This window comes from Podarcis muralis, chromosome 6, assembly GCF_964188315.1.
Source record: "Podarcis muralis chromosome 6, rPodMur119.hap1.1, whole genome shotgun sequence".
Lineage (NCBI taxonomy): Eukaryota > Metazoa > Chordata > Lepidosauria > Squamata > Lacertidae > Podarcis > Podarcis muralis.
In genome coordinates this window covers 100,710,927-100,738,907 of record NC_135660.1, presented here as the reverse complement: position 1 = coordinate 100,738,907, position 27,981 = coordinate 100,710,927, and the positions used below count along the sequence as shown (strand labels likewise).

The 27,981-nt window shown below is 42.7% G+C and overlaps 1 protein-coding gene across 18 annotated transcripts in view; it reads right to left on the bottom strand.

The window, feature by feature from the left end:
* The window catches only part of CCDC91 (coiled-coil domain containing 91), a 143,253-nt gene extending 117,255 nt beyond the window's left edge, over positions 1 to 25,998 (bottom strand). For 5 of the 18 annotated variants that reach the window (XM_077930836.1, XM_077930840.1, XM_077930842.1 and 2 more), the window contains exons 1-4: positions 18,789 to 18,937; positions 9,493 to 9,536; positions 8,533 to 8,611; positions 599 to 666 (exon numbers count right to left, since the gene is read on the bottom strand). In XM_077930836.1, coding sequence (XP_077786962.1) covers positions 599 to 666; positions 8,533 to 8,611; positions 9,493 to 9,536; positions 18,789 to 18,885 — 288 coding nt within the window. In that variant the 5' untranslated portion in view covers positions 18,886 to 18,937. Of the gene's footprint in view, positions 1 to 598; positions 667 to 8,532; positions 8,612 to 9,492; positions 9,537 to 15,183; positions 15,218 to 18,788; positions 18,984 to 20,010; positions 21,456 to 25,044; positions 25,110 to 25,895 lie in introns of those variants that run through there. The other 13 variants (XM_077930837.1, XM_077930841.1, XM_077930851.1 and 10 more) reach the window with 10 other exon arrangements.
* Positions 25,999 to 27,981: the final 1,983 nt, after the last annotated feature.

Sequence of the window (27,981 nt, the reverse complement as noted above, 5' to 3'; positions counted from 1 at the left end):
AATGCGAGAAAAACCATGAAGTCAGCCAGTGCCTTGACATAGCTCCATCCTTATTTCAGGTATCGTGATATATTGGTGAGTTGCAATGTTTAGCTGGTGATGTATCATGGTACTGGAAAGTACCTAATATAACACCAATTTGGCATGGACAGGACAAATAAAGTTGATTGAAGAGCTAGAACCAGAGCCAGTTCACAGGCCAGCAGTTCATCTATCTGTTCAATAGGCTAAAGCAGTGTTTCCCAACCTTGGGCCTCCAGCTGTTTTTGAACTACAATTCCCATCATCCCTGACCACTGGTCTTGCTAGCTAGGGATGATGGGAGTTGTAGTCCAAAAACAGCTGGAGGCCCAAGGTTGGGAAACACTGGGCTAAAGAGATTTTGGTCAGGTGGACTGCAGCCAAGATTTTAGTTGTAAAAGTGCATGTTTTACCTACAAAAATTCAGCTCTCCACTCTACTCCTGGCAATATTATGCACATAACAAAATGATTTACAGGGCAATCTTATACGTTTCTACTTACAATTAAGTCCCATTGAGTTAAATGTGGATTAATATCAATTTTGTGCATAAAGGATAAAAATAGGTATGTTTTACCTGTTCTTTAAGATCAGCTAAATTTAAAGTGCTGGTTGATGGCTGACCATCTGTCACCATATCATCACCTGAAGGAATTAATGGATGACAAGAGAAAAAGCTGGCATTAGTGGAAGACAACTCCTGAAGAACCTCAGCAGAAAGTGTTGGAGGTGCATGGATTTCAGGTGCTACATAGGAAACATGAAAAAGCAAGGTTCAGTGGTTGCGAAATCAGGCTGCAAGAAGGGGGAAGTGAGGAAGATAACTTGGGGGGGGGAGTAGGAGGGAAGCTTAATTGGGAGCACCTTTATTCTGAGAATGGCTGCATTGTTCCTTTGCTCTGATCATTAAACACTCTTAAACTGGTAAGGGACTCTAATTGCTTTGTTCTGCTAATGCACGGCCAAAGCGGGGGAGGGAGCCATTTCTCCAAAGCCTGACAATGTGCTGGGCTCAATATGAGACAGAGAATGTGGATTAAAGAAAAACAGCTGCTATTCACCAGTCACTAGAGATCAAAGACAAATGTATACGTATCAAAAATTATGGACACTGTTTTGGTCAATAGGAACAGCTCCAGTTCAGCATTGGATGATGAATTACATAAAGAGCAAGGACTCTCAACCAGAGAATACCTGCCTTTTAATGTTTTTATAATATGCATACTGACAAAGTAATATTAATGTTGGATGCTCTGCATTTTCCTTGGCATTATGATGAACACTGACTATGAACACTGATTTGGCAATATGCAAAGCCAAATTCATTTGTTCACATTCTAGATGTCATTATGTTAATGTACACTGTGGTTGATTTTTATGCATACATGGGTCCCTGAGATGTAGAATGGTTTTGTGTCCACATATTTCTTTCAATAGTAAGCAAATGAAGGACACCTCCAAGAGCACTTTCAAAAATGAGAAGGCTAGAAAATGCCTGCAATACTCATACCATTGCGTGTGAGCGATCAGTTGAAGTCATTTGCAGAGGAACTGCTTGTCTACACCAGCCCCCAAGTGCCCTGCATCTCTAAAAGATGCCAAATTGCCAAGACAGGCATTAATATTTTCCTGGGTTACTCGATCTGGAAAGGGAGTGAAATAATCTCCCAGATAGCTCAAGTACTTGACTGTATAATCCTTTGCTGCAGGCTCCAGCATTTCCACGCTGGCAAGGATTAAAGCCTCTGCCCCACTGAGGAATGTATTAAGAAAGATGCCAGGAGATAGCAACCTTCTTGCTAGCACACCACTAAGATCCTCTGCCCTTAGGCTTAGATCTCAAGAAAATGCTGTTTATGAAGAGGTAATAAAATGAATAATAAAAGATGTAAATTATTTTATCATTTGTTTCATTCGTTTCCCTTCCAGGGGCTGACATGCCAGCAGCTCTCTGCTCCTTCCTTGGAAAGTGCCAGCTTTGAGAGGGCTACCAAAGAACCGCTGTCTGGAGAAAAGTTAAGGACACTGTTGGCCTGAAAGATGGATGCTAAGCAGAGCTACCCAATGTCTATGTTGACATGTCTAGACATTGCTGAAAGCACAGTCAATTCATTAGACTACAAGAAAACAGACCTAGCAAAGATACACAGAATCGTAGAGGTGGAAGGGATCCCAAGGGTCCAACCCCCTGCAATGCAGTAATCTCAACTAAGGGCCACATATAATGGGACAAAACTCAGTGCTGTTTCCAGACGGGTGGCTTCAGTGTGGTTTCCTTTTCAAGGCAAGGAGATCGGTAGCATCATGAGAAAGCTGCCAAAATAGTTACATGGATCACCTCAATGATGGTGAGCATAGAATTGCAGAGTTGGAAGGGACTCCAATTGTCTTCCAGTCCAGCCCCTTTGATTTCACAAGTCTTATGCATAGCTTTGGGCAATGCAATACCACCAAGCCAACATTGCAAAAAGATTTCCCTTGGGAGCTCTAACTCAAGATACTAAAATCTATTCATGTTAACTGAAGAGCAAACACTGCTACTGGCCTCCACATAAGAAAATCCTGTCATGGTGGGGTCCCACCCCATTCTGCTAATATGTGAGATACACACCTACTCCTCCAGTTACTCACGCCTACCTCCTCCTATGCTTGTGCGTTTGTTATATCTGCTTTTGTATGGTCACAGAATTATATATCTAATTCTTTCCCCATTAACGCAATAGATCTGCACAGTTTACCTCTTTTTCCTCTTCAGAAGCATAGTTTATGCAGATTTAAAGTCTGCTAAAAGTCTTGTTTAAATTTTAAATGGGTGACAGCTGTAGTCTAAGTACTAGCAGGGATATCAGGGCTCTACAAATCAAGCAAGCTTCCACTCTGCACACAACTTATGACTATATTAGATTTTGACCTGTGCCCTGATAACACTAGTTTCAAGTATCACATGTTTCATTTTTAGATTAACTCTAAAGACTATCTCATTACTACACACATACATGAAATGGAGAAAAACCTGGCCTCCCACATTTTTCATCACAATGTATGGTTGAGCTGCTTTTTCCCAGACCCAAAAAGCACCCCAAAGCACATGCATGAATCTCCTCCCCATCTGTTGCAAGATTTGGATAATAGACACAGGTGTGTCTTAGTCTCTTAGGTTCTCATTATGCACAAGCAAGACACTGCATGCCAAAAACCACAAAGCCTGCACCAGTGGAAACCTATTTCTTAATGGTTATATGCACAGATGTACTGTTTCTGAACTGTATTCCAAAGACTGTTTGATATTTTACAGCCACTACTGGAATGACATGAGAATGGAAGGAGTGAAAAGGGATCAAGGGGGTTAGAATGCTGTTAAGGTGACAGGAAGCAACACCACAAATGAGGCACAGGAAACCATGGAGTATGCTAATGCTCAACATGGAAAGACCTGCATTTGTCTATCTGGTTTCCGTACTTCCCAAAGATAATCCAAAAAGTCATTTGCAGTAAAGGCTGCAAAGGAACAAGATGAAGCCTTAAAGTGCACTTCCAAGTGTTCCTTGGCAAGCAAAGCTTTCAATAAGCACCAATCAGCTGGCTAGAACTTACAGCAAGCTGCACAGGGACTGGCTGCATTATGGAGTTTCCGATTAGGTAATGTACACAGACAAATTTTCAGATGCCCTAGAGTGTGATCTAATTGAGCAGGTAAGCAAAGCTAAAACCTTAGAAACTGGCACACTTAACCAATACAGTGGTACCTTGGGTTACAGACGCTTCAGGTTATGTATTTTCGGGTTGCGTACTGCACCGAACCTGGAAGTACCGGAACGGGTTACTTCCGAGTTTCGGCACTTGCACATGCGCAGAAGTGCCAAATTGCAACCCGCGCATGCGCAGACGCAGCGCTACGGGTTGTGAACGTGCCTCCCACATGGATCAGTGAGAAAACTTGTGGGGAATTTTTTTTGGGGGGTCATCCTACACCACTGCTTATAGCACAGATATTAAGATAATAATTAATATTTAATGCTGTATTGTTTTTAACACTTGATTGGAAGCCACCCAGAGTGGCTGGGGAAACTCAGCCAGATGGGCGGGGTATAAATAATAAATTATTATTATTATTATTATTATTATTATTATTATTATTATTATTATTATTATTATTATTATTATAAGTTGGAAACATCATAAGGAATATCAAAAGATCCTTGATACAGATTACAAACCTATAAAGAACCAAGCTGCGAGTTCAGCATTGTAAACATTGATCACTGTTATAATAAACTGGCCTCCTTAGGTAGACAAAGAAGAAGATAGTTTTAAGAGGAGGAATGTGTTGAGCTAGGCCTGAAATACAAAGTCCTGTGTGCAATACAGGGAAACGGTAAAGGGACAGTATCCGCAATATACAAAATACTACTCCAAAATCCCGCAAATCCCCTAGTCGCAATCAAAAAACAATGGGAGAATGACGTAGGCTATGAGATTAACCCCACTCAATGGACCAGAATGTGGTCTAAACCCCCCTTTAAATCCATATCAACGAAAAGAAAAGAACTCACACTGAAACTCACCTACAGGTGGTACCTAACACCAAGGAAACTAGCGCTAATACACCCAGGAACCTCACCAAAATGCTGGAGAGGGTGCACCTCCACAGGCACATACCTCCACATGTGGTGGGAGTGTCCCAAAATCCAACTATTCTGGACGACAGCCATACAAGAAATATGTACAATAACTAAGCAAGTAATAGACATCACCCCAGAATTGGCCCTACTAAACATCTTCCAAGACAACAATGCCCATTTACACCACAAAGAACTCATAACCCACCTGCTCTCAGCAGCCAGAAATACCATAACCAGACACTGGAGAGACCTGTCAGGAGTAAGCATGGACCAATGGTACCAAATAGTATGGGAAACAGCCCTACTAGAAAAATTAACTAATAAACTGAAACTGACACGGGGACAAACAGAAGAAGACACCATTGTCCAACAGGACAATGACAATAATCCACCAACAGCATACAAATCAATATGGCTAACCTGATCCAAAACACCCACCCACCTCATTCACACACGAAAACAAAGATCACCACAGCCAATCACAAGCAAACAATCACACTCTAGGCCAACCCCAACCTCTCTCACCACCAAAGGAACACAAGTGAACAACACAAACAACGCTGACACCAAACTCTACACACATTAAACATAATAGAAACACCGCCACCCGACCCCACCCCCATCCATCTTCCCTCTCTCCACCCCCCTTTTCTTCTCTCTTTCTTTTTTCTTCTCCCCCTAATGCCTCAACAAATGAAATGGATTTGTAAAAATGTTACATGAAAAAACAAACAAAAAACGAGGCACTACACTTCTGTAAAACAAGAAAATCCTTAATAAATAAAAAATTAAAAAAAACACACACACTAATCCTAAAATTTGCTTGGAAGTATGCCTCAGAACTGGAATTTCTCTCTAATAAATAATGTTCATAGCTGCACAAAAAAAATAAATACTTAAAGTGGGAGGATTGTTGCTCTTATTCACAAGTAAATTCACTTATATAGGTACAGCAAATGCTTTCTGAAACAAAGAAAAGACTGTCTTTTTGCAATCTTTGTCAGTGCAAGGATATTGTACGAAAAGTTATAACCTTTTTAAAAAGCAGTGGCTTTCGCACGAGGAAGCCTAAATGTGCAGTTCACAGCAGACACATTAAATTGAGACAGGCCTGTTTTATCTTGGCTTAGAATACTTCATGAAGAGAGACAACAAAGATGTACAGTGGTACCTTGGTTCTCAAACTTAATCAGTTCCGGAAGTCTGTTCCAAAACAAAAGTGTTCCAAAACCAAGGCACACTTTCCCATAGAAAGTAATGCAAAACAGATTAATCTATTCCAGACTTTTAAAAACAACCCCTAAAAAAGCAATTTAACATCAATTTTACTATCTAACCAGACCATTTCTGGGTTAGGGTTAGGGTTAATTTTAGGATTGGGTTAGAGTAAGTGTTGTTTCATGTTTTCTTGTGATTTTGATTCATTTGGGGTTGGTTTGCTTTTTTCAATTTGTTGTGTTGCTGCTTTTTCGTGAGTTGCAAGTTTGTTGGCTTTGTGGTTTTCTGGAAAGTTTCAGTTTTAATTTTGAATGCAGCCCTGGCGCTGAGTGAGGGAAGACTTCCCCAAGTGGGAATGGACCTCCTGATTATTGAGTGATGTGGGTAAGTTCCTCATCAACAGAACCTGGGCAGGCTACCTGGGGCCAACATTCACCTTACCACTGGCAATAGGCCCAACAGCCCCACCATCTCCCCCATGGCCCATTGCCCGAGGACCCCAGCCAACACAGCTTCTGGCTGAGCAAGCTTAACAACAGGCGTTAGCTTGGCTTATTTAGCTTTTAGTTGCTATTTTGTAACTATTGTTTTATACTGATTTGTTAATCATATGACTTATGTTGTAATTGTGATGTTTATTTTCTGTTTTATTATGCTATTGTTATATATTGTTTGTAAGCTGCTTTGAATGAAAAGTGGCACAGAAATACAATAAATCAAATAAAATCAAAGCTTTATACTACTGCTAGGACCAGAAAATATAGTGTTATTAATTAGAAATCTATAGTGGAAATACTAGAATGAATTTCACATCCAATTACATAAATCCTGCCAATAGTAAAAGCAAAAGATTCTTAAGGTATCAAATATGACAAATCAGCATAAAACCTGTACAAATGCTAACACTGCCTCTTCTTGTAGGTTATGAGTAACAACTAAAAAGAGTAAGTCAAGTAGGTATATGTTTGCATAAGAAAAACCCATTCCTTAAAGTTCTATCCATTTAAAAGAACAGACTATCAACTTCAGAAGCATTAAGCTACAGAATACATTATGTTTGACATTAGACTTTCGCAATAGCACCAGACCCATTCAAAAATATTTATGACAGGGGGGCCACTAGGGGCGCATTGGAAGATAGCCGACAATACCATCTCTCCGGCTCACACGAGGTAATTAAGAGGCTAATATGGGAGATTGAGGGCACAAGGCGAAGGGGACGACAGAGGACGAGATGGCTGGACAGTGTTCTCGAAGCTACAAACATGAGTCTGACCAAACTGCAGGAGGCAGTGGAAGACAGGAGTGCCTGGCGTGCTCTGGTCCATGGGGTCACGAAGAGTCGGACACGACTAAACGACTAAACAACACAGGAGTATGCAGCCTCCCTTGTTACCCCAAGGGAATGGGGAACACTGCCTTCCCTGCGGTTGCCATAAATCACCCCCGGATTCGAAAGAAGGGGGTGAGGGCACTAGGCACACAGCCCTTGTATGAGAAGGCTCTCCCTGTCGCTGTCTCTGATCGCGCGGCCTGGTTGCAGGAGCTCAAAATAAACAATTAGAGAGAAGCAAATGCACATTTTTCGAGCGAAGAACGGGAGTTAAGACTGCTAACTGAAGTGACCTCTGTGAAGTGGAGCAATCGGTTGGATTTAACAGGAAAACATAACAAGAAGATACCTCAAAGGATCGGTATGTCGGAATGGGACGGAATGGGGGGGGGGCTTTTCTTTTCTTTTACCTTATGTGATTACCCAACAACTCTCCCCCCAAGAAGAACCGTTGCAATTACCTATTATAAGCGGGATGATTAAGAACTGTGTGGAAATGAATTACTAATCAAAGACATGGTTTGTGAAACATCGGGGAAGGAACGAAGAGCCTTTGGAATGACGCAGTCATAAAAAGAGACTTGTTTAATAGCAGGCCAGGCTACTGGATTTACGATCGAGGGGGAGGAGACCATGGTAATTGGAATGTGAGTTCGACCTGGCAGAACCCCCTAAGATTGAGGAGAGATTGTCAGACCTGCAAGGATTTAATGGGCAGACTTTAAGAATGTTTTGTTCGGAAGTGTGGAAATGGCGTCTGTCTGTGTGAAATATGGCTCTTGGAGGAACGGAAAATCCACATGGGATAAACAACGTCTGTTTTCAACCAGCTTGTGGAGACTATCAGAGGTCACAAAGAAAGGAATATATGACAACAACAAGAAAAGGAGGAAAATAATAAAGAGAAGATTGGATAGAACTGTGAATACTATTTGGACAGAACTGTAACATCAAAGCAGCAGCAAGAGAGATGTTTGGATCCCTTTCAGAGCTCGAAGCATGGGTACCCCCAACAAAAATTTTAAAATTTGGCAAGTAATTTGGAACTAATGTGATTTGATTGGTTTGTTAATAAAAATTATATATATATATATATATATATGACAGCAGTTGCTTTTGAGTAACAAAACTGCACACCAGCACTAAATAGAGAAGTTACAAATGTACATTTATCAAGCAGTATGCTTTAAAATTACATAATTACACTATAAATAGTCTCCAAGGTCACTTCAATAGTAGCCATGGACAACAACAAAATGGTTCAGAGTTCATGGACTTATTCCAGATGCTCTAATTTAAACTGGTAAAGTAAAACCTGATTTTGCTTGTTCTCTCTACCTGTGGGAAATGCTGCCCAAGGAATAGCTGGAGAAGTAACTGGGGGTTCACCATTTCCATCCTTAAAGTTTTCCGCTGCCTGAAAATACAAGGCATATTATTAGTGTTTAAGACGTGGACTTTCCAGCACCACGTCCTGATCAGGTACACATTACATTTCTTGTATAGTACAGTGTTGCATACCATGTTAGTTTAAACATGTTTTTGCCATACGCTTGAGGATATGATATTCCCCCACCACCCCAGCTCAATGTGAAGGGACTGCAAATGAGAGGTTCCATTATGTTAATCCAGTCACATGGGCAACAACAGAAGACATTTCCACTCTGTGCTCTTTGCAATATTACATCTCTATTGCTGCAACCTCCACATGATTCCTCTTCCAGATCTGTAGTCCACAAATGTTACATGGGTGCCATGGTAGCCATGCTCCTTGGGACTACAGCAGTGCATTCTATGTTGGGTTGCCCTTGAAAACAACAGTTATTTAAGGAGAGACTTTAAATTATTTAAGATTGAACATACCGTATGTTCCAGCGTACAAGACAACTTTTTATCCCTGGAAAATCACCCCAAAAGTTGGGGGTCATCTTATAAGCCGGGTATACGCGTTGGGAAGGAGGAGAGGGAGCTGGTGAGCAGAGGCGCCCCTTCTGCCGTCGCTCCTCCTCCCTCCCCACAGAAGGGGACACGGAAAGTCCTTCCGAGCGTGGCACTCACCCGCCTGCACGCCAAACGCCTCGCCTTGGGCTGCTGCTGCGATAGCAGAAGCAGTAGAGGGGTGCGTACTCTGCCCCTGGCAGCGCTCAAACTCTATAACTCTAAAACTCTAAAATTGAACAGCAAAAGTTGGGGATCGTCTTATATGCCCAGTCACTTAATACGCCGGAATCTACGGTAAATAAGTTAGTTTAACACTGTATTAACTGAATGCTTACAAACTATTTCTTAGCTCCATACCTCAAAACCTCCAAAGTCGTCGTCATCCATTTTCCTGGAAATACCTAGAGAACAATGTAAGATGTTCATTTACAAATCTTTACCGTTCATTAATAATCCTCTTTCTCTTTAATCTCTGAAATAACTTAAGTGGTAAAAATGTCCTTGAAATTCCCTCCTGAGTCTACGTTTAAATGACAATTAAAAAACACATAATGAATGGAGTATAGAGCTCTCACAAACACCAGTATTTTTGATCCAGACTTTACTAAAGATCCACAGGTAGGTGTGGTTTTAAGTGGGTAGAACTTTGTATTGAGATTTATAAGGATTGGTTCCAAGAGGGAGATCATGTGCCCAGGTGTTAAAATATAGAGAACACCACCCCCTTGCATGTATGCAACTCTGCTTGCATGTATCCAAACACAGGGCAGCCAATCCCATTTTGCTGTCTGAAGCCAAACGGGAAGGTGTCACTCACCCCCCACCCGGCCTGGCAAAGCCTCACTTACTGGGATTGAACAGCGGCAGTTTCTAGCAAGATCTCACTGGAAGCCACTGCCAGTTCTCCTCAGTTATCCAGCAGTGGCATCAGGGGCTAGCAGAACACCACCCCATGCAATTCCACCACCCAAGGCAGCTGCCTCATGGAGTCTACCTCATGAACTCAAATATTAAGATCTCCAGTGGAGCACTTCCAGCAGGTGACCCCAGCATCTGAGCTGACCTGGGCTGCTACTGGTGAGAGTGTGACAACATTCCAGTTGTCAAACACCCTCCCCAAAGACATTTGACTGGCACCTACTTTATAGTTTTTTCAGCCCCAAGCAAACGCCAGACTGTTTTAGATACAATTTCAATCCTACTGACTGTTTAATGTCTTTGATGGTACTGTATAATCTTTATCACTTCAAACTTTGTACACCACTTTGGAAGATTGCAGACCAGAAAAATGATATAACGTACATTTAAAATACTTTATGTAGTCAGCTTTAAACCATTTGTTCAGTAAGGAGGGTAAACAGGTTTTTCTCAATGTTTAAGCAAGAATTCTCAACTCTATAAACCACCAAGAACCCTCAGGACAAGGAGGAACAAAAAGTTAATAATGCAACCAGAGGGGGAGTAACTGAGAAGTAGGATGTTTGTCTTATAATGAAATCTACAATTAATGCACCAAGTCTGCACACTTGGAAACGGTCATGGCAAAATGTCCCACACCAAACAATCAGCATTAGTTATTTTTGTTAATTAATTCTTTGCTGGTACTTAACCTTCCTAGAGCTCAGCTCTATTCAGAGAGGTTCAAACAATCTATGTTGAAGATGGAACAACAGAAGTGCAGGTACACCCTTGTGCAAATTAACTGAAACAAAGAATGTTTTCTATCTTACTCATAATCCTGTACTCAAAAAACACACGAATGCCAGTTGATCATTATGGTGTCAGAAGCCTGTAGCCAACAGAAGGAATTATGCGCTTGCCGCAATATACTGAGGTTCTACGAAAGAGAGTTATTCCAGAGCTGGAAAAGAGGTATCCTGAAAGCAGCTGGGATATTGCATCAGGAACTGCAGAGAGGAGTGGGACAAAATACCTCCTGAGGTGTTTGCAACCCTGGTGGCCACCTACAAGAAACACCTGACCTCTGTAATCGCCAACAAGGATTTTGCCCCCAAGTACTAAGTCATCTTTTGCAAAGGGATCAAATACTTACCCATTATAATGCCCATCAATCTCTGACTTTTGTCTTCTGGGTTTCTTGAGGTTTTCCTGTTGTTATTCTGTCTCTCACAGCTACAATAAACCTACCATTAAAATTATGGACTGGTCATTTCTTCGACAGAGGGCCAACGGGCAAATTGAGCAGGGGACCAAATACTTTCCCCCCTTACTGTATATGTGAGTTTTGTACATGTATATTTGAGTTTTATACAATAAACTACATTGTTTGTTTCAATTAATTTGCACAAGGGTGTATATATGACATGAATGAAAACCAGAGCCTTTTAGATGGCGGTAATTAAAGAAATGGAGGTAATCGGAGATGTCCTGCCGGTGAGCTCACTTGCTATCTAACCTGGCTATGCCAAAGATAGATATTCTAATACATTTATTAAAAGCTTCATGTATGGCAATCAGTTATAACGGGGGGGGGGGGGGAATCCAGTTTTTCAGAACTGGGTGATTGGATATCTAGAGTATTGGTTGAGGGTGGAGTGTTCAAATGATAAAATTGATTAATTTAGTCACTAGAAGAGAGAGCAGACTCAGTGATCAATTCAATGAAAAATTGAGAGGCTGTTATGTATTGGTTAAACCAAATATCAAATATTATAATAAGTTTATAAATTAAATATTAGGTACCGTTTATTTCTTACTGGGGTTTTTCCTTGTTAAGTACTTAATCATTTAAGTATTAGACTGTACTATCATGATATCACTATTATCACATGTGTACACATGTTTATCTATGTATAATATACAAATTGTTTAATAAATAAACTCAAGTATAATAATTTTGTGTAATAGTAGTAGTAATTATGTTAGTAAAAGTCCATTTTCATCTTTATATTTACTCTGAAATCTTAAGTTTTGTGCACTAGGGATGGAAATATTTTTACATTCTCTGTTGCTGTTCCAAATTGGCACAGCAGCTCATTGCAATAACGTTTCCTGCTTTTCACATTGGCCCTTAGCTTTCCTGGTGGGTTCAGCACAAACTACAGCTTTACACATGACTGTGGTGAGTGTCTGCCCCCACAGACGTTCTTCCCTAAGTTTCATTAAAAGGGTTCATTTACCATTTGGAAGCTGATTGGTACATTCATGACTTTTGTGGCTATTGCCAGATATATTTTTAACTAAAGCACTCTTGCTTCTTTGGAAAAATTTTAAGTTATGAACCCTGCTAATGAAGATAAATTCAGCCATGAGTTGACCATGGAAAAGTACACAGAGGGATGGGGGGTTGGTGGATTACATACATGGGCTCCCTGCTTCCCTGGTATCTAGTCAAAATAAATAAGATCAAGCTATTCAACTAGTGGCTTAGAAAGTTAAGTTGTATTTGAACCAAAAATAATCCTTCCTAAAGCAGGGATGGTAAGTTTTTTTGATGGTCTGCATCTTCCCATGGAAAGTGGGAAAGAAGGAGAATTCCAGAAGTAGGCAGGACCAAACAAACTGTCACACAACCTTAACACACACCATGCAGAACAGCAGCACTTGATAGCTAAAGGTAATTTTCAATTAGTAGCCCCCTCCACAAATCTTTTAAGTGAGATTTTTAGTAAACTGGAAGGTAACCAGCTACCTTCCTATTTAGAAGAGACCCAGCATTAATTTTGATTAACCTGAAGTTTATAAAAGTAAACTGAGAGGATTACGGTGATTAATCAATTGCTTTGGTTTTCTTTGTTTTCTACTGCTTGCTGACACAGAAGAGAAGGTGGGCAGAGCATCCAACAATTTCCACTCAGCTGTGAACATTACCTATGGAAAGTGGAGATTTGAACCCTGATCTCCCAGGTTTTAGTCCCAACACTCTTAACCTACACAGCCTTCCTAGAGTACTTCTGCTATGGGGCAGCTATATAAATTAAGTAGGTAAATAAATATCAGGAAAGCAAAATGTAACTTAGAGCAGTGTTTCCCAACATTTTTTGGGCAAAGGCACACTTGTTTCATGAAAAAAATCTCGAGGCACACCACCATGCCAGATGGGGAAAGGTCACTTTTTACTTATGTAAAAAAAAATAAAAAAATAGTAACAGCATAGAAGGTAATGGTTAGGCTAGCACCCCTCTTCCAAATATGCTAGGTTTTTATTTGCAGGGACTGTTCTACATGGGAAAGCATTCAGCACTGTCATTCTCCCATCTGCCATCTGAATTGGTACTATTCTGGGTCAACTTACTCTGCTGCATGTGTAGATGAAAATGGCACCAAGTGTGGGGGAGGGGGCAGAACAGGTTTCAGATACATAGACAGAAGCTGGCTCTAAGATCTGCCTGCCATTGCACTCTGAGGTGTGAATCCTATGGAACGAAGCAAACCCACTTATATTCTTACATACGGTCCTTTTAATGCACAAGGTAACAAAATATGTTAACTTGCTCCAGCAGTATGTTGTAACATACTGAAAAGACTGTCGAAGTCTCCTGCTCCCCCAGCCTTCGCCAGCCCTGCGCCCTCCGGATGTTTCGGGCTACCAGCCACGCTCCCCTCAGTCTCAACCTGATATCCCCAAGTGTTTCATATTTACTAGGAAATAACTCCCGCTGGTACAACGGAACTTCCTCCCAAGCAAGTCCATCTCTCGGTTTACATCCACGAGCTCGGGGCTGCGGCGTCCAGGAGGCGACAGCCCCGCCCAATGGCCCCGAGGGGACTCCGGAAGGGAGGCTTCGGCGCGGCGGCGGCCCCTGCGCGTTTCGCCTCAGGCTCCGCGGGGGCGGCAGCAACAGGCTGCGCGGCTCCTCCCCGGGCCGCTAGGCGGAGCCAGAGCAGCGCGGGAGGGCAGCGGAAAGGGCGGGTCCGTCGCTATAGAGACGCCCGCTTGGGTGGCGCTCGAGGTGGCTCCGCCTGGCCCGCGAGTCCTGCGAAGCGCTCTTCCCCGGGGCCTGTGGCGCAGGCGCAGAGCGGCGCGGCGGAGGGCCGCTTCCCTCCCCCGCCCGGAGCGGCATTTAAAGGGGAAGTGGCCCCTTTCCCGCGGCCGGCCTCCTCCGTCGTCGGCGCCCGGCTCTCCTATGGGCTGGCCCGGGGCGCGGAGGGCGCAGAGAGTGGCAGTCGGGGCCGGGGGGCCATGGCTGCTCCCGGGGCGTCGCGCTTCCTCTACGAGCTGCCCGCCGCCCCGCCTCTCGCCGCCCGACTCGCCCGACTCCCTCCAGGCAACATCTCGCGGCACACCAGGCAACGTCTCGCGGCACACTAGTGTGCCGCGGAACACCGGTTGGGAAACACTGACTTAGAGAAGGGTCTAAAATATTTTCCTTGAAGCTTGAATTTGTTTTATTCTGGATTGTTTTACTTGATGTATAAATGTGTTGTAAACCATTTTGAGATTTTTTCTTTAAAATATAAAGCAGTATAGAAATAAAATGAATCAGACCTGGAATGGTGTCTAGACATTCTGTTGTGGCAACCATTATCTAGGCTTAAGGTTTCATTTGGCAATTAGCTGAGTTTCTAACACTGATGGACACATAGGGCTTATTCGCATCGAATCTTTGCCCTGCTCTTTCCAGGCACAGGTCCGTGCTGAAAAGCTCTGTGTCTGAGCGTTATTTTTATTTATTTTTTGTCCTAAAGCTTTCCCCATGAAAACCTACTTTTTAGTGTTCAATCAGAGCATATATTATGGTTTGCTCCAACTGAGCTTTAAAGAGTGGATTTTTACAGTGAAATATCCAAAGCAAAAAAAGGGCACTCTTGGACATGGAGCTTTAAAACACAGACCATGCTTGGAAAGAGCAAAGGAAAGGAAAGTGTGGATAAGCCCTTCACTCTAACAGTTTTCACAGGCACTCACCAGCATTTCTGCAGTTCAAAATTACATGATCCTGTTTAACATTTACAATTTGGAGCACATGTATTAAGTTCCAAAAGGTCAGCTTCACAAAACCAGATGACAGAGGAAAAATGAGGATTCTGTACATGATACATATACTTAGGAAAGGCGAAGTTTAAGAAAATTTACACAAAACTCACATTAATAACTTCTGAACTTACGCCAACACATGACCTGTAGGGTAGGAAATTAAGCTAATTATTTCCGGAGACAGAATCCAAACTCTTCTAGTAAGAAATATGGTACTTTTGCAATGAATTTAGATAAGGTGCAACTGCTGAATAGGATACCTGTAGAATTTTTCAATGATGGTAAAAGCTAAACATTATTAAGAAACTTATATCCATGCAAGAGCCTTACTCAAACATGAACATTCAATTAATCAGTCATTTCAGTTTCCTTTAAAAAACAAAAAGATTTTTTAATCACTATTCAACAAGAGGAAGAAAACTGTACTTGCTTGAAAAGAAGAGTCATACATTCAAGTAAATAAAGGATCTCAGAGGTAGCTTAAGGAAAAATTATGTGGAGTCTAAAGTTGTGGCACAGTAATACATTACTATAGTGCCATCTGCACTACACATCTGATAAAACTTGGGCAGCTTTCTGCTGTCATCTTGTACAACTACACTGGCAGGCATGGCACCACCCACTTTCAAGTCTGCATGACTACACTACAGATGCTTCTCACAGCCATGTTTCAGCAACAAATCCCACTTAATCCTATGTAGCACTGCCCACATCCAGCAGAAATACCACCTACAATGAATGATCCAATGGCATCTCACATTTGCATATGCAGAGTTAGGGCCAAACCTCCACAGCTGCCCCTAGCCCTCTTGGGAGGGCTGCTACTCAGTACAATATGAGAAGTTTTCCTCCTCCCAAGACAACAAAAGGCAACCACTCAGGCAAGGTGGGGGGTGCAGAGCCTGGACATGGAATTGTCCTATCCTTCAGCATCAATATGCCATATCTCACCAGATATTTTTTAGTTGCATCGGATTGAGTGCATGGCAGAATTTAGAGATATTTGGGATTTTAACGAGGCTTGTGATGTTGCATGATTATAAGATGCTTTTATAATATCCCCAACAGTCTGCTGCATTTCTGCATTTCAAGGGAAGATGCTTTGGTCTGATCCAGTTTTGCTTTTAATTTGTTCCTAAGTAATGGTGAATAAACTTCCAGCTACTACTGATTTCTCATTAAGGAATTCTAGTTTCCCAGTTCATAAATTAAAAGCTACTCAACCCAGTGTACACAGAGCAGTAGAGTGCTATGGCTGAATGAACATGTACTATCATAGAATCATAGAATCATAGAGTTGGAAGAGACCACAAGGGCCATCGAGTCCAACCCCCTGCCAAGCAGGAAACACCATCAGAGCACTCCTGACATATGGTTGTCAAGCCTCTGCTTAAAGACCTCCAAAGACGGAGACTCCACCACACTCCTTGGCAGCAAATTCCACTGTCGAACAGCTCTTACTGTCAGGAAGTTCTTCCTAATGTTTAGTTGGAATCTTCTTTCTTGTAGTTTGGATCCATTGCTCCGTGTCCGCTTCTCTGGAGCAGCAGAAAACAACCTTTCTCCCTCCTCTATGTGACATCCTTTTATATATTTGAACATGGCTATCATATCACCCCTTAACCTCCTCTTCTCCAGGCTAAACATGCCCAGCTCCCTTAGCCGTTCCTCATAAGGCATCGTTTCCAGGCCTTTGACCATTTTGGTTGCCCTCCTCTGGACACGTTCCAGTTTGTCAGTGTCCTTCTTAAACTGTGGTGCCCAGAACTGGACACAGTACTCCAGGTGAGGTCTGACCAGAGCAGAATACAGTGGCACTATTACTTCCCTTGATCTAGATGCTATACTCCTATTGATGCAGCCCAGAATTGCATTGGCTTTTTTAGCTGCCGCGTTACACTGTTGGCTCATGTCAAGTTTGTGGTCAACCAAGACTCCTAGATCCTTTTCACATGTACTGCTCTCAAGCCAGGTGTCACCCATCTTGTATTTGTGCCTCTCAATTTTTTTGCCCAAGTGCAATACTTTACATTTCTCCCTGTTAAAATTCATCTTGTTTGTTTTGGCCCAGTTCTCTAATCTGTCAAGGTCGTTTTGAAGTGTGATCCTGTCGTCTGGGGTGTTAGCCACCCCTCCCAGTTTGGTGTCATCTGCAAATTTGATCAGGATGCCCTTGAGTGATGAGGCAAAGAAAGGATACAAATTGGAACACACAGGATTCCCTCGCCATGAGAACTTCCTGATTTTCCCAGTGAAGAAGTAGCAGTTCTGAGAGGGGGGATTAAAACCTCTGATGAATGTTTTCTCTTTCAGAATAAGTGAAATAATGGTTGAAGTAGTGCTTTAAAATAATTTAATCAAACTGCTACAAAACTCCAAGATTCCACAGAAATGTGGCCCATGTTCTGGAGTTCTAAACAAGTAACACTCTCAGGACCAACAATAATTACAAATTACAAATACAGGTAATTCGCAACTCATGTACATTTAACTTGTGTGGATTCAGTTTTAAGCGCTTGGCAAAAAAGAAGAAGAAGAAGAAGAAGAAGAAGAATTAAAAAAGAGATTTGGGCTTTATGTACTATCTCCAGAACGTAACCCTCATGTAAGTTGAGAGGCACCTGTATACACTTATAAGAGGTAGATAGAACAGTGCAAGATGCTTTATACTGAAGCACCTAACTGTGCTACATATACATGTGTCTACTAAGAGGGAAACTCTAGTGGGCTCAACGGAGTTTACTCAAAGTTAAGTATTAATACATACTTTTGAAAACAGGAAAAACTAAGCAGAAGTTGAAAGTTGAAGCCACTAACAAAACCATTAAACACTATACTTAAAAAGCATATAGATCTTAGAAATTGTGCAAAAACAAAAGAAACTCATATTTTAGTAAAAGGTCTACTGATGCACACTTTAATTGGCAATACCTCCACTGAACTCAGTAAGACAGGCTTCTAAGTAAACATTTAGAGGAACAAACTTTACACAGCACAATAATTGTAGATAAAATTAACAATGCTGAAACAATATTTATTGTTCCATTGTATCTTAGTCTAATCTAAGAACAAATGTTATTGGACAACAACTCTCATCATTAATGCAGATTGAGGCTGATGTGGGTTGGGAGTCAGAGACTCCCCTTAAGTGCTCTAATCAGTCTTCAAGACATTCATAGTTACTAATTTTCATCCACAATTATTTATAACAGAGTTAATTATAACAATGTGGCACAGTTCTAAACAGACAGCCCTTTCCTCTTCTGGGATATGAATGCAGTCACCATTTCTAGTTATCAGTATCCGATATTTCAGAAATAGAACAAGCCTTGAACAAAAATTATTCAATTAACTTTTCTTGCCTAGCATAAACTAGAATCAGCACAATATTGGGGGGAAAGTTTCCATTTCAATTTCCACAAAGCAGGACATCATTCTAGTAAGGCACAAACCACCACCATCAGCCCACCATTTCATGAATGAAGCATGTCATATACTACTCGGGACTGATGACTCTAAAAGCACTTATCTTGAAATTCACTTCTTTCACAGAAGCAATTACACCCACTCTAGAAAAAGCAATTAATTACTTCATTGTCTGGAGGTTTTCAATGCAGTTATCCAATATGTCTACCCACTATTCCAGTTGTCACCATTCCATCTTTGAAAGAAGTGAGGATTACCATGGACATAATCTGTCCAGGCATTGGCATACCCTCTTGAAGTTTCAGAACAACAGTTGATGTTCCATCTTCCCAAGCTTTGACCAGAATCAACCTGGAATGGGACTTTTCCCAGCACAAGAGCACCATCTTGTGGACATACAAGCTCACTTGGAGACTGGTGTTGCAAAAGAAGGAATCTTCAGAAAGTGGTGGAACCACCAATAGAATACAGTAGTACCTCAGGTTACATACGCTTCAGGTTACATACGCTTCAGGTTAAAGACTCCGCTAACCCAGAAACAGTGCTTCAGGTTAAGAACTTTGCTTCAGGATGAGAACAGAAATCGGGCTCCGGCGGCGCGGCAGCAGCAGGAGGCCCCATTAGCTAAAGTGGTACCTCAGGTTAAGAACAGTTTCAGGTTAAGTACGGACCTCCGGAACGAATTAAGTACTTAACCTGAGGTACCACTGTATTATTATTTACTGGTCATTCAGAATGAGGATGTTTCCTTTTACGTTGAAGAGTTGCCTTTTCAGGTCATGGAATAATGTAGAAGAATTGTGAACTCTCAAACCAGATGAGCCAATCAAATTCTTCTCACCTAATATGGGTTTAGGTTTCACTGAGTTTCTTTCTTGGAGGAATGTGTAGTAGTCAGTTGCTATACATCAGGGTTGGATAGTTTTGTTCTTTTGAAAAAGACCCCAAGAATGGTGGCCAATTATTTTATAGCATATTTTGATTATCTGGGGAATCTTAAATGTCATCAGGAACTAATCCAGTTCAAATGTAGCATGCAAGTTATCCATCTCTAAAATAAGTATCCTATCACATGGGTACAGTAAATACATCGTTAATTTATTTCCAAGTGCTACAATGCCAGAACTAAAAATGTTACATTATTTGTTATTAATGTCTGGGTTTGGTCCATAAAGTGATTTAAAAAACCAAAACCTTTCTACCTTTAGTCCAAAAGAAAGATCTTAAATGAAACTGTAAACAGAACCTGGAAAGGAAAGGAAAGGAAAATGGGGGGGGGGGGGGCTTCCCAAAATTTCAAGTAATAGTTTCCAATCCAGGTGCCTCCACACTAAACCCTTAAAATTGACCCAATATATTGTTATAGCATCAAAGCAATGACACATATAACTATAAAAAGTTTGAATGTAAGGATTTTAAGTATCATTAGAAAGTTAAAATCTAGTACAACTTGATATTATCTTGAAATTTGTAACAGGGAGGGAAACTTTTAATAAAATATCTGAAAATACCTTAGAAATCTGTGTGAAATGTAATTCAAAAATATGTGGTAACGGTACACCCAGCTACTTTAAATGAATTCAAATCACCAGGGCCTGATGAGCTGCACCAAAAGGTACAAAAGGACTGGAGGTCCTAGAACAGATAAACAGTCAGTCTGTGAACACTTAGAAAAGGGTGCTGTGATTACCAAGACCCTGCATGGGTTTCTCAAGAACAAGTCATGCCATACGAATCTCATTTCTTTTCATGATAGAGTTACAAGCTTGGTGGATCAGGGGAATGCTGTGGACATAGTGTACTGTGGTGCCTCGCAAGACGAAAAGAATCCGTTCCGCGATTCTCTTCGTCTAGCGGTTTTTTCGTCTTGCGAAGCAACCCCATTAGCGGCTAAGCGGATTAGCGCTATTAGCAGCTTAGCGGCTATTAAAGGCTTAGCGGCTGAGCTGCTAAAAGGCTATTAGCGGCTTAGCGGCTTAGAAAAAGGGGGGGAAGCGGGGGGGAAATGGCAAGACTCGCAAGACATTTTCGTCTTGCAAAGCAAGCCCATAGGGAAATTCGTTTTGCGAAGCACCTCCAAAACGGAAAACCCTTTCGTCTAGCGGGTTTTCCGTCTTGCGAGGCATTCGTCTTGCGGGGCACCACTGTATCTTGATTTCAGTAAGGCTTTTGTCAGCACTGTTAAACAGAAAGCTGTGCAATGGAGCTCTCTTCCCAATCCTTCCAACCTGATGCTGGAAGAGAGAAGTCCTCTACTTTCAGTCTCCATAGGCCAAGTAGTAGCAGACTCCCTCTGCAACAGCAGAGGCATCAAATCCACATTTGGTTTATATGACCCAGAAACTAAGCCTCCAACAATACAGAGATCATTTGTATTAAAAATGTATACTGACTAAACTTTTTAAGTCTTCTTTCAAAATGATTAATTCACAGAATTGTGGAAATACTGGCCTTTTTAGAACAATTACTGGCATTTAGAACAATTACTGGTTTACAAGAAAGCAAATACCTCATTATGAATTAATTTCAAGTTTGAATGACAAAAGAATGGGGACTTGGACGTTTCTGAACTAGAATCACAAACACTTTTCACAATGAATACTCACACTTCCAAAGAATAATAATAACAAATATAAAACAAAATCAAGGTCCTGACACAAATCTTCTTGATAGGCTTGGTATATCCATTAAAACTCCATGGTATGCAGTCACATCATGCAAACCTGCACAGATTTTCCCACATTATCAAACAATTCTCAAGTGCTTGTATGGCTCCTAGCTTTAGCAGTTTGCTCTGGTATACGTGACTAAAGACAGGGGAGGATCCTGCAACTCAATTAATTTGCAGTTTATGCATGTGTAAGAGAACTAGATACACAGCTAGAGGTTTTAAAAAAACAAAAACAAGCTTTTGCTGCTGCTTATCCCAGAAGATACAGTGGTGCCTCGCAAGACGAAGAGAATCCGTTCCGCGATTCTCTTCGTCTAGCGGTTTCTTCATCTTGCGAAGCAACCCCATTAGTGGCTAAGGGGATTAGCGCTATTAGCGATTTAGCGGCTATTAAAGGCTTAGCGGCTGAGCTGCTAAAAGGCTATTAGCGGCTTAGCGGCTTAGAAAAAGGGGGGGAAGCGGGGGGGGGGAAATGGCAAGACTCGCAAGACATTTTAGTCTTGCGAAGCAAGCCCATAGGGAAATTTGTTTTGCGAAGCACCTCCAAAACGGAAAACCCTTTCATCTAGCGGGTTTTCCGTCTTGCGAGGCATTCGTCTTGCGGGGCACCACTGTAACTGCTTAACTTTTAAAAGATGGCTGCACTGCTGGCTAAGGAATAGTGAAATTAGTGCATATTCACAGTAAGAGGCCTTGGTATATGAATTGTGAATTTAAAAGAAAACTATTACATTAATGGTACCTCACTTGAAAAAATATTACATTACAGTGGTACCTCGGGGTACATACGCTTCAGGTTACATATGCTTCAGGTTACAGACTCCGCTAACCCAGAAATAGTGCTTCAGGTTAAGAACTTTGCTTCGGGCTAGGGAAGAATTAGCATGGGTCCTGCAAAGGGAAGTCCTGCCTTATCAACCTTTTGGGATTTCTCTGAGGTTGTCAACAAGTAGGAAAGGAGTGGGCATAGGCAAGAATTGTAGGGGGCTGGGCATGGAGGGAAGCACATACACAGAGTGTCAAACAACTAGTCTCCCATTTGTGGCAAATCTGGTGACTCAGGAGCTGTGAGCCCTGGGCATCAAGTCAACACTGTTTGCACAAAGGGCTGCTATGTGGTACGACCTGTTACTCTTGTGGAGAGCAAGAAATTGCTATGGATACCCTCCCAATTTTCGCTACCCCTTCGCATAGTAGTGAGGCCCAGTAGGCACCTACAAAGAGCACAACTTTCTCTGTAGTGGTACCTACTCAATGGAATGCTTCACAAAATGCACCCACAAATTGCTTTTTAAGCAATGCACAAAAACCCTTGAATACTATTATACAGCAAAAGTATAAAAATAATAATGATTTTTTATTTAAATTGCTTGTTTAATTGTTTAAAAAAATCATAGGCCATTATACAATGTTAGTCAAAGTCTGGATAGACCACTGCTATCCTGGGATCCTTCAGGCGGAAGGACAGGATATAAATTTAATAAATCAACATAATATAAATTCAGTAAATAATAAATCCATTGACCTAAATGCATAGGATGTAGAACAAAACATGTTATTGTGTTGTTTTGCCCTCCATCATAAGGACATATGACATACGCAGAATAGTGGTGTGTACGGTGGCTTGGATTAGCTGACAACCAATCACCATGAGCTCTACACAAAAGTAAAATACTTTTATAGAAATTGGTTAAACAAGAGCAGCAAGATGCATAAGACATTAGCATCACACAGAATGGCAAAGCAAGGAACATCAGGAATACATTTTCTAGGACAAAGTCTAACTGACGATGCACCTCACTGGATCTAAAACACCTATTCAGCCTAGAATATGATGGTGAGAAAGTTGCATTTGTATGCTTTGAGGGTCTCCTTCATGACAATATGATGCAGCTGATCTGCTGAGATTTGATGTGTTCAATACAGCACCTATAGAAATCAGAGCCTGACAATAACGTAACTTTCATCTCCCTGATAAATGATATAGGCATGGATGATGTGACCAAAGATTTGCTGGTTGCTAATGACAGAGGAATACAAATTGCTGTGTGTAACGTGATTAAAGTAAAGATTAATCAGTGCAACTCCAGTTTCATGATCCACTGGAAAAAACTTTGAAATTTGCTTCATCATAATATTCAAACATTGCAGCATCAGCAGAACATAAAAAAAATGATCAAGGTGATGGTAAGCACATCTAAAGGTAAAGGTACCCCTGCCCGTACGGGCCAGTCTTGACAGACTCTAGGGTTGTGCGCTCATCTCACTCTAGAGCCCGGGAGCCGGCGCCGTCTGCAGACACTTCCGGGTCACGTGGCCAGTGTGACATCGCTGCTCTGGCAAGCCTGCACCAGCGCAGCACACGGAATGCTGTTTACCTTCCCGCTATAAAGCGGTACCTATTTATCTACTTGCACTTTAAGGGTGCTTTCGAACTGCTAGGTGGGCAGGAGCTGGGACCGAACGGCGGGAGCTCACCCCGCCGCGGGGATTCGAACCGCCGACCATACGATCGGCAAGTCCTAGGCAGTGTGGTTTTACCCACAGCGCCACCCGCGTCATCTAGCACATCTAGAGACTGCTTAATTTTACAACTGCTTAATGCCCCAGGTGCTAGCCAAATGATATAAATGTTGAATGTCCTATGCCACTGTTGCTTACAAAAGCTGGAGAACAGATGAACACTTTATCCACTCCAATAGTAATGATGTGGATGCTCTACATGAAGTCCCATATTTAGATTTGAAAATACGTATCTATGACTATCAAGTTATGCCGAACCTCAGAAATGTTGGCCATAATACTGATGTATTTTCCATTCTGCAGTGCCAAATCCAATGGCAATACAGTCATACCTTGGGTTAAAGTAGCTTCGGGTTGAACGTTTTCAGGTTGCGCTCCACAGCAACCCAGAAGTAACGGAATGTGTTACTTCCGGGTTTCGCCGCTCGCACAGATGCTCAAAATGACGGCGCACGCATGCGCGGAAGCGACGAATCACGACCCGCACAGACGTGGGTGGCGTTTGCTTCAGGATGCGAACGGGGCTCCGGGACGGACCCCATTCGCATCCAGAGGTACCACTGTACATTCTGTCATTTTTTTACTGTTAGATTTGAGTCTTGCTGCTGAACAGAAACAAACATTCACTTTTGGGCCTGATGTGCAGTCAATTCATTACCATGAATGAATATCAGCCCTCTTTCTCTCTGGTGTCCTTAGGACAAGAGGGGTAGAGGTGTAAGATGAGTTGGTGTCTGCTGGTGGCAATTAGAAGAGACTTCTCCAGTTTTCAGGGAAGTCTTGAGGAAGCCAGCACACTTTCATCCTTGTGAGGTGGCTGAAAGAGGTTATGAACTAGTTGTAGTCATCTCCTCAAACAAAGATCTTATGTTTCTGTTGCTGCAGTCCCTGACCAAAAAAGCAACTGAAACATGGATGATCTCTGTCACTGCTCTGTAAACAACTTGTTAAGCTTCCATGTTAACAAAATGCAATTCTCAATGGCCATAGAAAAGTTCTGCTGGAAGATATTTTTGAAACAGCGCTACCTTGTGAGTGGTACTGGAGGGGATAGGTGTTACTCAGGTGCCAAGACATAGTGGGTCACGTGTACAGTTCCCCAAAGAAGAAGAATGCCAGGCTACAAATATTTACCAAGAGCAAGAAGAATCTGCATATGTGGCCTCCAACAAAAGATCCTGCATTGCAGGAATTAGACTAGATGGCCCTTAGGGTTCCTTCCAACTCTACAATTCTATCATGTTCTTCAGCTTCCTGTTGCACATTCTAATCACCAGGCAAAGATCCAGCTACAAGCATTGACATGGAAAGGCAGAATACAAATAAACCATGGTGTTATTCCTGCACATACCTCTGCCTGAAAGGGAACCGAAATCATGACAAGGTTACCTCCTGTGTCCATTTCCTGCCCGAAACCTATGACACATGGCCACAAAACAAAATGCAATACAGTAAGGTGCACCTGTTTCAATGATTGCAATGTACTATCGCCTGAAGTTGTGATGCCATGGATGTTTTCCATCCTGCTGCCAACCGTTTACACTCTAATTTGTGCGTTTCTTCACCACCCACATTTCTACATGTCCATTTGAACCTGCTCTCTATTTACATCAAGTGACTTTCATCTTGCACGTGCTCTAAGGGTTATGGCCATCTCTCTTGCTTATGGTCGTGACTGCATAATTCTCCATCCCACCTGGATATTCTCCCAAGTACAGTGGTACCTCGGGTTAAGTACTTGATTCGTTCCGGAGGTCCGTACTTAACCTGAAACTGTTCTTAACCTGAAGCACCACTTTAGCTAATAGGGCCTCCCGCTGCCGCCGCGACGCCGGAGCCCGATTTCTGTTCTCATCCTGAAGTAAAGTTCTTAACCTGAAGCACGATTTCTGGGTTAGCGGAGTCTTTAACCTGAAGCGTATGTAACCCGAGGTACCACTGTATAGGAAATGAATGGCATTTGAGGCTGGGGCGTAGAGGACGGCAGCCTTTGAGAGGGGGCCGAGGAGAGGGAGCGGGGGGGGGGAGAAGAGGAGCCTCAGGGGAGGCAAACGGGGAGCTCCCCGCCCGGCCGCCGCCGCCGCCGCCTAGCAGATCACGCCAAGGCCCGGAAGCTGAGGGGGGACGCAGATAGCCCCCCCCCCGGCAGAGAAACAGCGCCCTCCCCCCCCCCCTGCTCGCCGTAACCGCCGCTCCCCTCACCTGCCCGCGCGACGTCGCCGACACCGCCTCTGCGGCCCGCCCCCTGTCCGGCGCGCGCATGCTCCTGTCGGGGCGAGAGGGGGAGGGGAAGCGCAGGAGGGGAGGGGGTCCCCCAAAGGGCCTTTGTGGGGGCTTTCCTATTGGTTTCCCGCAGTCCCTCCTGAGCGACAAAAGCCGCGCGTGGGCTGAATCTCGCGAGGTTGTCCCGTTGGGCCTCGGTGGCCAGAGAGAGAGGGCGCGCGGCAGTGGCGGGGAGCCGGTTCAAGGGGACCTGAGGCGAGCGTCTCAGGTGGCGGGATCCTCAGGGCAGCAGATCCTGAGGTAGATCGTTATTCCCCACTTGTTTCTTGTGAACAGTCCTGTGGGGCAGCTCAATCCCCATGGAATTCACGGGGGCCTGCTCCTGAACGCTCGAGATGGTGGCCGCAGGCTTCCGTCAGGTGCCAGGTATCTGTACAACTGCAATGCTTTGCTAGGGAGGAAACCAGAAAAACAGCCACGTCTCTGATCTGCTTGGCCCCCTCTGTAACCTCATGAAGTGCCAAAGAGCCCAGCCAGGTTCAGGGGCCACCAGGCGTCCTGGTTCCAGTAACACGCAGGTGCCCTTCAGTAATGTTTTGTATTTAAGATTGTTAGGAAACATACTTTGGATATGTATTCTGGTGGGAGTGCACCAGGCACATAAAATTCTCCCAAATATTTCCCATAGCCTAAAGACTTGTGCAGCCAAGAGCTTAGCTCTTGTAGCATTGCTATGGCAGTATACCCTCCTGAGAGAGACTTAACAGCAGGCTACAACCATGGATTCAGTGATCTATGAAATCTGACCATCTTTTAAGTGCAGATTAACTTTCCTCTCTTATTTTAAATTAATCTATTCAGATTTCATAGAATTGTAGAATTGGAAGGGACCAAAAGGCTCATCTAATCCTGATTGAACAAAAATGAAATGCTTTTAAGCCCCATTGATTTCAATGGAAGAGGTTTGATTTAAGCATGCCTTACAACTCCCATAGAGAATTAAAACTCTATAGCTATCGGGCCAGATTAAAAGGTCAGCTGTTATTTAGTAGTCCTTGAAAGACTATTCCATCTTTCAGTGTCCACAAGACAAGTAGTGGTAGTCAGGAGGCATAATTCTGAGATCCATATCTCTTGGTATTACGCTGTCATCTTGTAACATGAAGCTGAATGCTGAATGTCAAACAGTTGTGTAACATTCAGAATAGTAATCTGTCTGCAAAAGTGTTCTGAAAACTAGAAAAGTAAATAACAGCCCCATTCAAAGAAAACATTTTATGAAATGAGTACAGTGGTAACTCGGGTTACAGATGCTTCAGGTTATGTGTTTTCGGGTTGCGTGCCACGCCAAACCCGGAAATACCAGAACAGGTTACTTCCAGGTTTCGGCACATGCAAAGAAGCGCTAAATCGCAAACCACGCGTGCGCAGATGTGGTGCTGCGGGTTGCAAACACTGCGGGTTGCGAACGTGCATCCCACACAGATCACATTCGCAACCCGAGGTTCCACTGTAAAAGTAAAGGGACCCCTGACTGTTAAGTCCAGTCGCGGACAACTCTGGAGTTACAGTGCTCATCTTGTTTTACTGGCCGAGGGAGCCGGCGTTTGTCCGCAGACAGCTTCCGGGTCATGTGGCCAGCATGATTAAGCCGCTTCTGGAGAACCAGAGCAGCGCACAGAAAACGCCGTTTACCTTCCTGCTGGAGCAGTACCTATTTATCTACTTGCACTTGATGTGTTTTTGAGCTGCTAGGTTGGCAGGAGCTGGGACCAAGCAACAGGAGCTCACCCCATTGCAGGGATTCGAACCACCAACCTTCTGATCAGCAAGCCCTAGGCTCAGTGGTTTAGACCACAGTGGTGGCATCCCTATGAAATGATTAGCATTTCAATTAAGATATTTCAGATGAACATGTTACAGTAAATAAGTATTGGGATATGTCCATAAATTGATCTTGTTTTCAAAAGTGCAGGTAGTTTGTGTAAAAAAAGAAGAGAAAAGTAGTAAGCATGTATGTGCATTGTAATACATCTTGTTGATGTGCTGGGCCCAGGAGTAACCG